This window comes from Triticum aestivum, chromosome 2D (assembly GCF_018294505.1).
Source record: "Triticum aestivum cultivar Chinese Spring chromosome 2D, IWGSC CS RefSeq v2.1, whole genome shotgun sequence".
NCBI lineage: Eukaryota > Viridiplantae > Streptophyta > Magnoliopsida > Poales > Poaceae > Triticum > Triticum aestivum.
Genome location: NC_057799.1, coordinates 203,312,863 through 203,327,922, shown reverse-complemented (window position 1 = coordinate 203,327,922; position 15,060 = coordinate 203,312,863). Strand labels below are relative to the sequence as shown.

Below are 15,060 nucleotides of genomic sequence, written 5' to 3'. Positions count from 1 at the left end.
CAAATATACTTTTGTTCACTTTGCCATCCTTCTTATCCGCCAATTGTTTGGGGTAGTACCGCTTCCCGTGACCAGTCCTTTTTGCAGTAGAAGCACTCAGTATCAAGCTTAGGTCCAAACCTGGGCTTCTTCACTTGAGCAGCAACTTGCTTGCCGTTCTTCTTGAAGTTCCCCTTCTTTCCCTTTGCCCTTTTCTTGAAACTAGTGATCTTGTTAACCATGAACACTTGATGCTATTTTCTTGATTTCTACCTTCGCCGATCTCAGCATCGCGAAGAGCTCGGGAATTACTTTTGTCATCCCTTGCATATTATAGTTCATCACGAAGTTCTACTAACTTGGTGATGGTGACTAGAGAATTCTGTCAATCACTATTTTATCTGGAAGATTAACTTCCACTTGATTCAAGCAATTGTAGTACCCAGACAATCTGAGCATATGCTCACTACTTGAGCTATTCTCCTCCATCTTTTAGCTATAGAACTTGTTGGAGACTTCATATCTCTCAACTCGGGTATTTGCTTGAAATATTAACTTCAACTCCTGGAACATCTCATATGGTCCATGACGTTCAAAACGTCTTTGAAGTCCCGATTCTAAGCCATTAAGCATGGTGCACTAAACTATCATGTAGTCATCATATTGAGCTAGGCAAACGTTCATAACGTCTGCATTTGCTCCTGCAATAGGTCTGTCACCTAGCGGTGCATCAAGGACATAATTCTTCTGTGCAACAATGAGGATAATCCTCAGATCACGGATACAATCCGCATCATTGCTACTAACATCTTTGAACATAGTTTTTCTCTAGGAACATATCAAAATAAACATAGGGAAGCAACAACGCGAGCTATTGATCTACAACATAGATATGCTAATACTACCAGGACTAAGTTCATGATAAATTTAAGTTCAATTTAATCATATTACTTAAGAACTCCCACTTAGATAGATATCTCTCTAATCATCTAAGTGATCACGTGATCCAAATCAACTAAACCATGTCCGATCATCACGTGAGATGGAGTAGTTTTCAATGGTGAACATCGTTATGTTGATCATATCTACTATATGATTCACACTTGACCTTTCGGTCTCAGTGTTCCGATGCCATATCTTCATATGCTAGGCTCGTCAAGTTTAACCTGAGTATTTCGCGTGCGCAACTGTTTTGCACCCGTTGTATTTGAACGTAGAGCCTATCACACCCGATCATCACGTGGTGTCTCAGCACGAAGAACTTTCGCAACGGTGCATACTCAGGGAGAACACTTATACCTTGATAATTTAGTGAGAGATCATCTTATAATGCTACCGTCAATCAAAGCAAGATAAGATGCATAAAAGATAAACATCACATGCAATCAATATAAGTGATATGATATGGCCATCATCATCTTGTGCTTGTGATCTCCATCTTCGAAGCACCGTCATGATCACCATCGTACCGACGCGACACCTTGATCTCCATCGTAGCATCGTTGTCGTCTCGCCAACTTATGCTTCTACGACTATCGCTACTGCTTAGTGATAAAGTAAAGCATTACAGGGCGATTGCATTGCATACAATAAAGCGACAGCCATATGGCTCCTGCCAGTTGCCGATAACTCGGTTACAAAACATGATCATCTCATACAATAAAATTTAGCATCATGCCTTGACCATATCACATCACAACATACCCTGCAAAAACAAGTTAGACGTCCTCTACTTTGTTGTTGCAAGTTTTACGTGGCTGCTACGGGCTGAGCAAGAACCATACTTACCTACACATCAAAACCACAAAGATAGTTCGTCAAGTTAGTGCTGTTTTAACCTTCTCAAGGACCATGCGTAGCCACACTCGGTTCAACTAAAGTTGGAGAAACTGACACACGCCAGCCACCTGTGTGCAAAGCACGTCGGTAGAACCAGTCTCGCGTAAGCGTACGCGTAATGTCGGTCCGGGCCGCTTCATCCAACAATACCGCCGAACCAAAGTATGACATGCTAGTAAGCAGTATGACTTGTATCGCCCACAACTCACTTGTGTTCTACTCGTGCATATAACATCAACGCATAAAACCTGACTCGGATGCTACTGTTGGGGAACGTAGTAATTTCAAAAAAAATCCTACGCACACGCAAGATCATGGTGATGCATAGCAACGAGAGGGGAGAGTGTTGTCTACGTTCCCTCGTAGACCGTAAGCGGAAGCGTTTTATCAACGCGGTTGATGTAGTCGTACGTCTTCACGATCCGACCGATCCAAGTACCGAACGCACGGCACCTCCGAGTTTGGCACGCATTCAGCTCGATGACGTCCTCGCCTTTCTCGATCCAGCAAGAGGAGCGAAGTAGTAGATGAGTTCCGGCAGCACGACGGTGTGGTGACGGTGTTGGTGAAGAACAATCTCCGCAGGGCTTCGCCTAAGCACTACAAAAACTATGACGGAGGATAAACTAGAGGGGACGGGGTTGCCGGCACACGGCTTGGTGTTTCTTGATATGTCTTGGGTGCTAGCCCTACCCCTCTATTTATATGTTGAGCCTTGAGGTCGAAACTTGGAGTAAAAGCCTCCACAAAGTCGGTTTCACCCGAAAGGCAAGAGTCCTTCTTGGACTCCAGGGCCAGATGCCAGGGTTCCCGGCGTCTGGACCGAGACGCCAGGGACCCTGGCGTCTGGCCCCTGGACTCCGCAAAACTTCCTTTTGCACATTCCAAAAACCTCGTGGGCTTTGCCCTTTGGCCCAGATAAAGTGTTCTCGTGCCCAAACATTTCGGGAAACATCCAGAACCCCTTCCGATGGATTCCGGAACCTTTCCGGAGATCAAACACTACTATCCACATATCAATCTTTACTTCCGGACCATTCCGGAGTTCCTCGTCATATTTGTGATCTCATCCAAAACTCCGAACAACATTCGGTCACCAACATACATAACTCATAGTACTATATCGTCAACGAACGTTAAGCGTGCGGACCCTACGGGTTCGAGAACTATGTAGACATGACCGAGACACCTCTCTGGTCAGTAACCAATAGTGGGACCTGGATGCCCATATTGGCTCCTACATATTCTACGAAGATCTTTTTCGGTCAGACTGCATAACAACATACGTTGTTCCCTTTGTCATCGGTATGTTACTTGCCCGAGATTCGATCGTCGGTATCTCAATACCTAGTTCAATCTCGTTACCGGCAAGTCTCTTTACTCGTTCCGTAATACATCATCTCACAACTAACTCATTAGTTGCAATGCTTGCAAGGCTTATAGTGATGTGCATTACCGAGAGGGCCCAGAGATACCTCTCCGACAATTGGAGTGACAAATCCTAATCTCGAAATACGCCAACCCAACAAGTACCTTTGGAGACACCTGTAGAGCACCTTTATAATCACCCAGTTACGTTGTGACGTTTGGTAGCACACAAAGTGTTCCTCCGGTAAACGGGAGTTGCATAATCTCATAGTCATAGGAACACGTATAAGTCATGAAGAAAGCAATAGCAGAATACTAAACGATCGAGTGCTAAGCTAACGGAATGGGTCAAGTCAATCACATCATTCTCCTAATGATGTGATCCAGTTAATCAAATGACAACTCATGTCTATGGCTAGGAAACATAACCATCTTTGATCAACGAGCTAGTCAAGTAGAGGAATACTAGTGACACTCTGTTTGTCTATGTACTCACACATGTATTATGTTTCCGGTTAATACAATTCTAGCATGAATAATAAACATTTATCATGAAATAAGGAAATAAATAATAACTTTATTATTGCCTCTAGGGCGTATTTCCTTCAGACAACGCCACGTACGCCCAGCAGCCACCGTCGCCAGCCTGTGCCGTCGTGCCACCGCGCCCCACGCCCACGCGGCGCCGCCACCAGGAAAAAGCGTCCCGCGCCGCCATCCTCGGCAGAGGAGAAGAAGGCCCCACCGCCGCCTAGGCCGAGCGGGCTTTGCCCGGCGACCTTCACCGACGGCGGCGAGGAGGGGCGTAGAAGGGAGGAGGGCGAGGGCGGCAGATCTGGGCTCCCCACGGCCGCCCGCGGGGACGGCGCTAGGAAGGAGGGAGGAGGGCCGGTGGAGATCTAGGGCAAGTTTTGCAAGATTCTAAATCATTTTTTTTCGTTACATAGGTCGGAACTATAGCTTGTCAGCTATCATGAAAGTTATTTACAATAGTGTTTTAAAGTGAAGAATTAACGCAAAAAGCCTGGTAAGGACCAAAGGGAATCTCGTTGAACTTGTTAGATATGATAGATGATTTCTTTCTTTCCTGATTGCGACAACGTGAGTGTCTGTGGGAGTCGTCTTCAAGCACTCGCCAGCAATGTCGAAGCTCCAAGGTAAAATTGTCTTCAATGAAAGATTGGACACTGCATTGTTAGGGTTTTATGTTTTTTCACGTTATTTAGTTATACTAGCAAAAATATCCGTGCGTTGCAACGGGAGAAGAAAAAATATCACAGCCGATACCGATGTCGCCCCGTGACTTGCTCCCCTTTGATGTTGTAACATCACAAACATATTACTTGCCACAAAGGACCTATTTGTAATTTTTAATAAAGTTATGATTGTGTGAGTTGGTTTTGGAATTACTTTCATGTTTCCAATTATTTCTTTCACACCAATTTCTATTCTTGTCCATTTTCACAAAGCCACCTAGCTTTCTACAAATCATATAACTTTGCCTATAATTATTTTTGCCATATAACGAAGGTCCACTTTCATAATTTTGGATATTTCTATCTCAAACCTTCCAAACATTAGTGGAACCAATTTTATGGGATAAATCTTGGAGTCTCATGAATAAATTCCATCTCTAACCCCCTCCCTTTTAACTTTTCGCATTTTCTATTTTTCTAAATGGTGGGCCGGCGCACACCAAGCCTTCTCCGTCTCTCCCTAGCCTTCGAACCGGCCCACCAGCGGCCCAGCTAGCCCCCTCTAGAAACCTAGCCCGATCCCCGCTTCTCTTCCTCACCCCTCTCCTCCCTCTCGTCTCTTTCCTCACGTGCCGCCAGGCATCCAGCAGAGCAGTGCAGGAGCGACCGAGTGCCTTGCGCCTCCTCAGCCTCGCGCAGCCCTGCTGCCGGCCGTCCCAAGCGCCGCCACTCTGCCCGCCTCCATGAGGAATCCGACTGTCCCTAGCGCTAGCTTCGCCTCCTGTAGGCCGTGACGTCGATGACCCGCGCCCTCCGTCAGCCTCCTCTTGCTTGCTCCCACGCCTCGCGTCGCCGCCAGCTCCGTGCCGTCGCGTTTGACCACAGCCGGATCCCGCGCCTTCTAATTTGTCCCCTCCGTCGCTACCTTCGTCATCTTCTGACCAGCTCCGTCGGCCTCGGATGCTCACCTTCGCGCCGTCGCGTTCAACAACCTCCGTCGATGCCGTCGTCATCTCCTGACTTGTCCCCTCTCCCGCGCCTTCCTCCTCTGGCCCCGAGCCAACCAGTCGGCCAACCAAGACTCTGCCCGTGCTTGTTCATGGTCTCTCCTCAGTTCTTAGGTTGGTTGATACTATAGATAAACTGGAACGTATATATGAATTAGTTTGAGTCGATTCAATGGAGCAAGGTGGGGCTATTATGTATACCGTGACCGGTGTATATTGATAATTGCTATAGCTCAATTACCAGCAGCCTACGATATATGTGACGGAGGCATCGATGCAGCCCAGCCAGAGGCCCAACTAAGTGAAGAAAGCAGCCATGCGGAGGCCCAATCGAGCAACGTACAGGAAAATCAAACGCACCGTTGAATAAATAGATAGTACCACCTCGGATATTAAGAAAAACATCAAAATCAAGAAAAGACGGACAGGAAGAAGCGTATTATGACATGAGAAGAAAACGTATTATGACGATGAACCCACGGAGTCAATCCGTGCTTTATTATTAGGGATAGATACATGGTCATCATGGATTGAATTTATGATACAAATGATTACGTGCTATTTTGGCTCCCCTACACTAACAAGATAATAGCTTTAGCTACATCTGATAGTGAGCTATACCAAATATCCCAATTATGGGGCACTATAGCGGTGGTAGCTAGGGTAAGCATTACAAAGTGTCATAGCTTGGCTTAGCAATTTAAATCATTGATCTCATGCGCTAATTATGAGTGAGTGAAATATTGAGCAAATAATTACTTCAATTTTATCTACTGGCGTGTCCATGGGTGCGGAATATACTAGTGCACCATGTACTACTCCATAGCATTGTTTATTTCAAAAAATGTTGCACAACCACTTCAATATTTAAGAAGTCATCATTTTTAGTGTACATCCAATACTTTTAAATTTTCTTGCGACAAGTTCTTAGGTCAAATTTGCCCTAAACTTTAAATTTCAGGAAAAATAATACTCCCTCCTTTCCGGTTTATAGGGCTCAATTCAAAAATCTCACCAACCAAGGTAGATGGTGAGTGGTGGAATATTTTTTGTAGTTTGCAAAAGCACCCAATTAATGCTCTTGTTTTCCTCAAAAAATGATGTTTATCAATGTATTAATTGCAATGCATGTATGCATAAAGTGCATGCTTTGGTCAATTTTCTCTTAATACTTGCATGCAATGATTTAATGCATCTTGGAATCTGAACATTTATGAGGAACAACCAAATTGAGCCTTATAAAATAAAAAAACTAAAATTTTAAGATAAGCCTTATAAACTAAAAAAGAGTGAGAGTTCACCGTCATAATACGCAAGTAGTTGCTACTTTAGGATAATGCCCATATCCAAGTGTTTTTTCCCCGATGCATAGTGTTTAAATTTGGAGCACTGTGTCAACAGTGTCTGCAGTCGGTCAGCCCCACCAATTCATTCAATGGGCAATAATTCCGGCTTTCCATGGACCAAGCCCACACACGCCCATCATCTCTTCTCGTCGGAGGAGAGAGAGAGCGGCTGCGGCAAAAGTTAGACTAATGGCCGTAGTGGTTGGTGCAAGTCGCTCGCTAGAGGAGAGAGAGAAGATAGGGATAGATAGAGAGAGAGAGTGCGTGTGAGTGTGTGTGCGTGGGGAAGAGAGAGAAAGGGAGAGAGAGGGAGGAGAGAGAAGGACACAGGCAGACGCAAGCGATAGAATTAAACAAACAAAAGCAGCCGTAGAAAAAAAGCGTAGCCAGACCAGAACCAAACCCCAAGGAGGCGAAGAAGAGGACGGCAGCAGCAGCAGCAGCAACCATGCCGCGGTCGCCGTCGCCGGAGCCGGAGAGGAGCTACCCCGCGCGCCGGAGGGGAGGCGGAGGCGGGAACCACGTCCTGTCGTCGCGCTGCCGCTCGCCGTCGCCGCCGCCGCGCCGCTCGCTCCGCCCGCGCCGCGCCGCCGCCGCGTCCTCTCGCCCGCTCGTCGACGATTTCTTCCCTTTCCCCTCGTCGCCATCGTCGTCGCCGCCCCGCCCCCAGCACCGGAGGGCGCCGTCGCCGGAGCCGTCCAGCTCCGACTCCGACGGAGGCGGCGTGGCTGGCTCCTCCGCCTCCGACCGCCGCCGCCGCAAGCTCAAGCTCGTCGTCAAGCTCTCCCAGCTTCCTCCGGACCAGCACCACCGCCGGGCCCCACCTCCCCCTCCCTACTCGGACTCATCGGAGGGGGAGGAGCGGCCGGCTGGCGGAGGCGAGGAGCAGGTCAAGCCGCCCAAGAAGCGCCGGATCGAGTCGCGCGACGACAGATCTCGCAGTCGCGAGGTGAAACGTGCTGCCCGATTCGTCTTCGGCTTCGTCTTTACTTCACTCTGCAGCTGGTTGTGACGCGAGATCTGCTCTTATTTTAGGTTGCTGGGAGGAGCGACGCTGCCAGCGCGCCGCGGACGAAGCGGCTCCCGGTGCCAGGTTAGATTTCTCTGTTTTTTGCTGATCTCTTCATCTTTGTTGACGGGATTATGACTTCTGTGCGCCCTTTCCCCAAGAAATGAAATTGTTTCTTTTTTCTTTTGGTTTTTGCCGGTGGATTTAGGGATGGCAAGGACAACGCCGCTGCCGGACCGGCAGGCGCTGGATATGATTCTTGACAAGCTGCAGAAGTGCGTGCTTTACAACTTGCACGGTTATGAAAAGTGTTCTTTTTTCATGATTTGATTTGAAGAGCTCGATTTCTTATGCTACTGTTTGATTCTGCAGGAAGGATACGTACGGTGTGTTTGCTGAGCCGGTGGATCTGGAGGAGGTGAGGGCGTTTGTTCGTGCGTCATGCTTGTTGGAGATGCTAATCTGACATACGGGTGGTATTGAGTGTTGATGATGCCATGGTTGTTTTGATTGGCGCAGTTGCCTGACTACAATGATGTGATTGAGCACCCAATGGACTTCGGCACTGTCAAGAGGAAGCTTGCTAGGAATGCATATCGCTCGTTCGAGCAATTCGAGGTTAGAATTAATATTTTGTCGTATGTGTAGCTAGTGCTGCCAATGGGGATTCACCATTCGTTGATTTGTTGCAAAAGTGGATGTTGTAGTTGGGGATGCATATTGCTGGTTCGAGCAATTTGACGTTATAATTAATATCTTGTCGTATATGTAGCTAGTGCTGCCAATTGGGATTCGCCATTCGTTGATTTGTTGCAAAAGTGGATGTTGTAGTTGGGGATGCATATTGCTGGTTCGAGCAATTTGAGGTTATAATTAATATCTTGTCGTATATGTAGCTAGTGTTGCCAATGGGGAGTTGCCATTTGTTGATTTCTTGCTAAAGTGGATCTTGTAGTTGGGGATGCATATTGCTGGTTCGAGCAATTTGAGGTTGGAATTAATATTTTGTCGGATATGTAGCTAGTGCTGCCAATGGGGACTTGGGAGTCGCTATTCGTTGATGTTGTTGCTAAAGTGGATGTTGTAGGTTAGAATTAATATTTTGTCGTATATGTAGCTAGCGCTGCTAGGAGTGCATATCGCTCCTTCGAGCAATTCTAGGTTTGAATTAATGTTTTGTCGTATATGTAGCCAGTGCCGCCAATGGGGAGTCGCCATTCGTTTATTTGTCGCTAAAGTGGATGTTGTAGTTGGGGATGGTGGGTCATTTCAGTTCATATACTATATTTATCTGAGAGTGAATTTCATCTACAAGGACCAGTCCAATGCTAGAAGCAACCTTTGAACGCGTTCTCCATACCTTGAATTGTCAACTTCTTTCCTCTCTCGAAACGATAGCATGAACTTTTTCTGTTTTTCATGAGGCCCAACAAATGCAGCAACATAGCGTGCACCAATTAGTTTATCACATGCTTGTACTTACATTCCTATGATTAATTTTTTGTTTGCCTGTAATTTGTGCACATAATGAAGATGGTTAGATCTTGCATGTAACTCTTGCATTAGAGATCCGCGCTAAAGTTTGTGCTAGTGATTATACTATCCTACCCTAAGCAGAAGTTGACGTTTTTTCTAATATAATTTATATTTTAACATTCATTGGTCGTATTTGAGTATTGTAGGTTTGTCACAATTACTGTGTGCCTTGCCGATAATAATAGTTGAGCAGTTGATGATATTTTTCTTTAAATCGCAGGATGATGTTTTCTTAATTTGCAGCAATGCAATGGTGTACAATGCGCCTGATACGGTTTACTTCAGACAGGTACATTAGCAGCAGCCTTTCTGAAAAAAACGATGCACTTACAGCACCATCATTTATCACTTCTGATTCAATGTTTCGTGCTATGCTTATTCATGCAGGCCCATTCCATACAAGAGCTGGCAAGAAAGAAGTTTCAAGAACTTAGGGACGAGGGCATACCTACAGAAAACCAAGTAAGGAGTGAACAGAAAGTTGGACCTATTCCGTGCAACAGAGGACCAATTAAGAAGCCTGTTTTGAGGTATTCAGATGATGATCTAGACTTCTTGACCCGTAAAGAGCAAATTAAGAGACCAAATGCAAAAATTTCTGGAGCTGACATAAGCTTCAGAGATCAAGTGAAGAAACCCGTCTCTAGGAATTCAGAGAACAACTTAAGTTCTTCATTCCACAAAGAGCGAGTTAAGAAACCGATTTTCAGAAATTCAGAGAACAATTTGAGTTCCTCATTTCATGGAGAGCAAGTTAAGAAATCCATATCCAGAAATTCGGAGGATGATCGAAGTTCCTCAATCCACCAAGTGAAAGTTAAAAAAGCCATTTCAAGAAATTCGGAGGATGATCGAAGCCCCTCATTCCAACAAGGGCAAGTTAGGAAAGCCATTTCAAGAAGTTCCGAAAATGATCGAAGTTCCTCTTTGCCCCAACAGCAAGTCAAGAAACCTACTTCCCGGAGTTCGAAAGATGGTTTGTCATCCCAGAAGACACACGTTGGGAAGCCAGTTTGCAGAAATGGAGAAGATCCAGAGTGCTCATTAGAGAAAGAGCCATCTGAAAATCCTAGCAGTGCGAATGGAGAAGATTTAGGCTTATCCCCAGAAAAACTTGTTGAGGAGCCCAGTTGCAGATACAGAGATGACATGGACCACTCCCGCCAAACAGAGTCAGCTAGGGAGCCTTTTTGCAGAGATGGACAAGATGATCTAGGCGACTCCTGCAACGAAGAGATTGCTAAGCCATTTTGTTTGAATGGCCAAGACACATTGGGTTCAAATGTCTCTCCTGCCACCATTGTTTCTGCAGGAGATGGCTCTGATGTCTTAAGCGTGTCACAGGCTAATGGTGCTGAGCCCCCTGAATCTACTGCAGCCGATGGGTGTTCCGACAAAGACATCAGTTCTCCAGTGGATGAGGTCGGGTCTGAGAAGACTGACGATACTTCAGGTATCATCTTCCTCTCTCTGAATCAGCTCATCTACTTAAATTGTTCCGTTAGTTAAATACCTACTAGCCACACTATTTTATGTAATAGGGAGGTTATGCCTTACAGTTCTGAAGACGAAAGGTCTGAACTTTGTAAAGTCACTAGAATGCATTGATCAGCAAACAAAGGATGCCCACTGAAAGGAAATTATAATATGCCCAATGCTTCTTTCTTCAGTTCTGTATATGTGGGGTTTCTCTGAGTCATTCTGGTGATGAATTAGTAGTTTGGTACTCAAAATGCTTAATGATGACCTATGTATCTTGCTAATTTGGTTGAGATGAATATCTCGCAGTTCCATTTCAGGTGGAGGAATTTCATTTGATTACTACTCGTATAACCAAGTGCTCATATAACCCTGCTGACACGCTTATTCTTTTCTTCGCTTTTCAGCACGAGATTATTCAGCAAAGCCCAGCCACAAGTCATTTGTGGTAGACGAGACTAGACGAAAAACTTACCATGAACATGAAGACCAGCCTTCATCAGATTCTGACCTAATATTTGATGTCTTCTGTGCGGAGCCAAAAGAGCTGATAAGTGTATGTGAACACCTCTGGTTAAATCCAATCTGCTTTTATACTTCACAGTTTCTTTTGCTGGTTAGTTCACATGGCTAGATTTTTCGTCCTTACAGGTTGGACTTCATGCTGAGCACTCTTATGCAAGAAGTTTGGCTCGTTTTGCTGGTTCACTTGGTGCCCAAGGTTGGAGAATTGCTTCTGAGCGTATTCAGCAGACATTACCCGCTGAAGTGAGGTTTGGACGTGGCTGGGTTGGAGAATATGAGCCACCATTGCCACCTATTCTAGTTATGCAAGACCAGTTACGAAGTCAGGTTAGCTCTGATACGAATATGCAAAGGAATGCTTCGGTGCCCAGAGATAATGAAAGACTCAGACCAACAGAAAGCATTAATTCAAAGGATATGAGTTTGAGTCTACTTAATCGGATAACCACTGGTAATAATGTAGTTGGTGTGACTGGTTCACTTGAGAGTCCAGAACTTAAGCCAAGATTATTTGGTGTTTCTGCTGAACCCCAGCACAGGAACACTGATGCCTTACCACTGCACGATAAACACAGAGCATCTAGAAATACTGTGAAGACGAAAAGAGCAACCAATGATCAAGTTAGGAAAGGCAGACACTCTTCCAATGCCTGCCCTCCTGAAGTGCAACCACAGAGGTCTGAATGTTCAAAAGGAGCTTCTTCTAGTGTGCTTGATGTGCCTGCCGTGAACAAAATGGCTGGCCACCGACCTTTTTTCCAACCGCCAGAAGCAGTCAGAGCTCATCAAATGAAAAAAAGCGACTCGTCTCAAAGTGCTCAGAGCACGAAAGGTCCTGGTGTTCATGATATGCTTTCCCCAAACAATGGTATTGGGCATCCTAAACCCTTCTTCCAGTCTCAGGAACCAGTTGCACCACAGCCCAAAAATGAAGCTACATGGGTGTACCATGGAAGACCTGGTGATGCAAAGTTTGGAACTTCTGAGAAAAGCAGACAAACGAGCAACATTGGATTCATTACTAAAAATGAACCGGTAAATGCCAATGGCTTTGCCATGAATCCGAGTGCACAGAATAATTTTAGTGACCATGCAAAGTCAATGGTACCAACCGCAGTACCTGGCCAAGTAAACGTATCAAACCGAGGGTTTGATGCTTCCAGGAACATTTTCTCAGCATTTCCAACAGCTGTTAGGGAGAACCAGGGCATTCCGCCTGCTCCAGTAGCCCAATCTTGGATCTCATTTGGTGCTTCATCAGAGAGCAAACCAACCATAGTGAGTCCGAATTTTAATGACGGCAACTCTGGCTGGAAGATGCCATTTGCAAATGTCCGAACTTGTGATGAAACGAAGATAAGTGCTGTTCCTCAGTTCTTTAGACAACCTGTTCAGGTTCCTAGAGAAAGTCCAGGTCAAAACAAGGGCTTGGTGATATTTCCACAGTTGGTCCAGACAGATTTCTCAAGATCACAGGGCCAATCACAATGGCAAGGGTTGGTTCCTCACATGCAACAGAAGCCAAACATGGATATGCTCCGTCCAGACTTGAACATTGGGTTTCCCTCTCCAGGTTCACCACCAGCTCGACAGTCTTCGGGCATCAATTTGGAAGCACAACAGCCAGATCTCGCCTTGCAGTTATAAGCAGGGAGTGTGGATAATGAACACGTGTGACTACAAGATCAGATGTCAGGCAGGCCCGGGCCACAAAATTGAGCATCTAAGGACTTGTGGACCCGGGCCACAAAATTGAGCAACAGCAGAAATGGGACGTCCATGAAGTGGATATGCACAATATTAGGGATCACAGGTCATGTCGTAGATCGATCCTCCCCTGTGCAAGATATCAGAATATGGATGGATGAACACTGCTCGAAATCATATCATATCTACCGGCCCATTTTGTTTGGTACGGGAGTTCAGTAATCCGGCATTTGGAGAAAGGCTGTGGTGGGATATATGTTGATAGCATGCCCTATGATCCGAAAGCCCGCCCGGGCTCTTCTGACCACACAATAGCATTCTGCGGTGGAAATTTTTGCACCAGAATTTAGGAGACGTCCTCAGTAGTTAGACTGCGTGGTCATCCCTATGTTAATGCCCATGTCACATTGTATGTTTGTTGTAAATGGTTCAGCATTGAATAGATTGTTAGACTAGATCAGCACCTTTACTCCCTTAACTGAATGAAATTGCTTCCCCTTCATGTTCTGCGCCAGGAATTGAGTTCCATGGTCCATTCGGTTAGTGGTATGCTGAATGAAAGATGTTAGTGCTTGGGTCAAGCAAGATCCACTATACTCCAAACTCTTGCATTTGCCTTGGTGCAAATATTGTCATACCAATGAGCAAGGGCGAGCTTACATGTATTTTGTTCTTGGAAGGATTTGGCAGCCATCCTGGAGGAGTTGTGACGTCTGTGAAAAGTGTGATGTCCTCAGGTATTTACGTGGTTCACTGCTTGTTTTGAGTAGTGTTGAGCAGCTAAAAGGGTATGCACGTCTGAAGATTGAATACACGGTTGGTAACCTGACTTCGATCTGAGTCGGTAGTGCATTTACATTTTCGTGCAATAGCATAATTTTACTGAAACACTCTTAATTGAAAAAAAAATGTGTGCTTACAGTACAAAAAAAATCTGAAGTTCTGTCATCTCGTAGGATGATAGAAAAGGGTACCCTTTCCGAAAAAGAGGATAGGAACAGTGGGTAGCTGAACTAGAGTCACAAAACTGTCAATTAGCATTGTTTTTTTTGTGAATACGCAATTGCATATTATTCTGTTTTTTTCAAGAGTACGCCTAGGCGTACCATAACTTTATAGAAGGCAGAATTTCAGTTACAAGAAACTACACTCACTGCAAACAACGAGAGTAGCACAACACCACACCAAAGACGAACAACACCGCAAGCAAACTACAATACAAAGAGCCTATCCAAACTGAAACACAACACCGTGTCTCGACCGACGCCGGACACCTCCAAAGACCACCAACTTCTGCAGAGCTTCACTTGTCGACGCACCATCCACTCTTATCGCCTAAGAGGAAGTGGCAAGTGGGTGACAGGACTCGATCCGATCCGAGAAAGACGCCGTCTTGGACACACCGGCGATGGGCGTGCATAGCGCTGTCGTGAAACAGAGAGGACATCGACGAACACCGGAGGAGAGCGTCAAGGAACTAGCCATGTCTCCAACACAAAGCTCCCAACAGAGAAACGACGTCGATGCCGCCGCCCTTGTGCCGACCCAAAACCGAATTGAGGCTTTCGCCCGGAGACAGCTACAACTCCGAGTGAGCGAGGGACATGACGAACACGCCTCGACGAACGCCTCCAATGAGGGGGATGACATCCACGGGTGCCATCGCCGCCGGTCCAACGGAAGCCGAGCAAGATTTTCATCCGCGCGTCGCACCTCACCACACCACCAGGAATTGGGCAACACCGTCCGAGGAGCTTCACACCGCCGCCGCCGCAACACTTCGCCAACGCAGCTGCAAGCCGAGGTGGTCACAGGGCAACAACATCCATCACCGGTCTTCGATCGCTAGCCAATTAAAGAATCTGACGTAAAGCGGGGCCATGCCCTTATATAAGCCCGTCTGGAGAGAGATCCAGTGACATGCTCATAACATGTCACGTCGTAACACGGCCGTTGAATCAAAAATCAACAATCCAGATTATGTATTGTAGCAGAAAACACTGTAGATGTAGATGCATACTGCTCGCCATTGTAGCACGGGCACTGTGGGTACTGTTTGCATTGATTCA

At 45.9% G+C, this 15,060-nt stretch overlaps 1 protein-coding gene across 1 annotated transcript; it reads left to right on the top strand.

Moving 5' to 3' along the window:
• The first annotated feature begins 7,004 nt into the window (after positions 1–7,004).
• LOC123052563 (uncharacterized) lies at positions 7,005–13,493 on the top strand. The gene is made up of 9 exons (XM_044475808.1): positions 7,005–7,684; positions 7,771–7,828; positions 7,953–8,019; positions 8,117–8,162; positions 8,264–8,362; positions 9,501–9,569; positions 9,668–10,733; positions 11,167–11,315; positions 11,411–13,493. Exons 1-9 carry the CDS (start codon positions 7,184–7,186, stop codon positions 12,929–12,931), a joined length of 3,576 nt encoding a protein of 1,191 aa, XP_044331743.1. The 5' UTR covers positions 7,005–7,183; the 3' UTR covers positions 12,932–13,493.
• Positions 13,494–15,060: the final 1,567 nt, after the last annotated feature.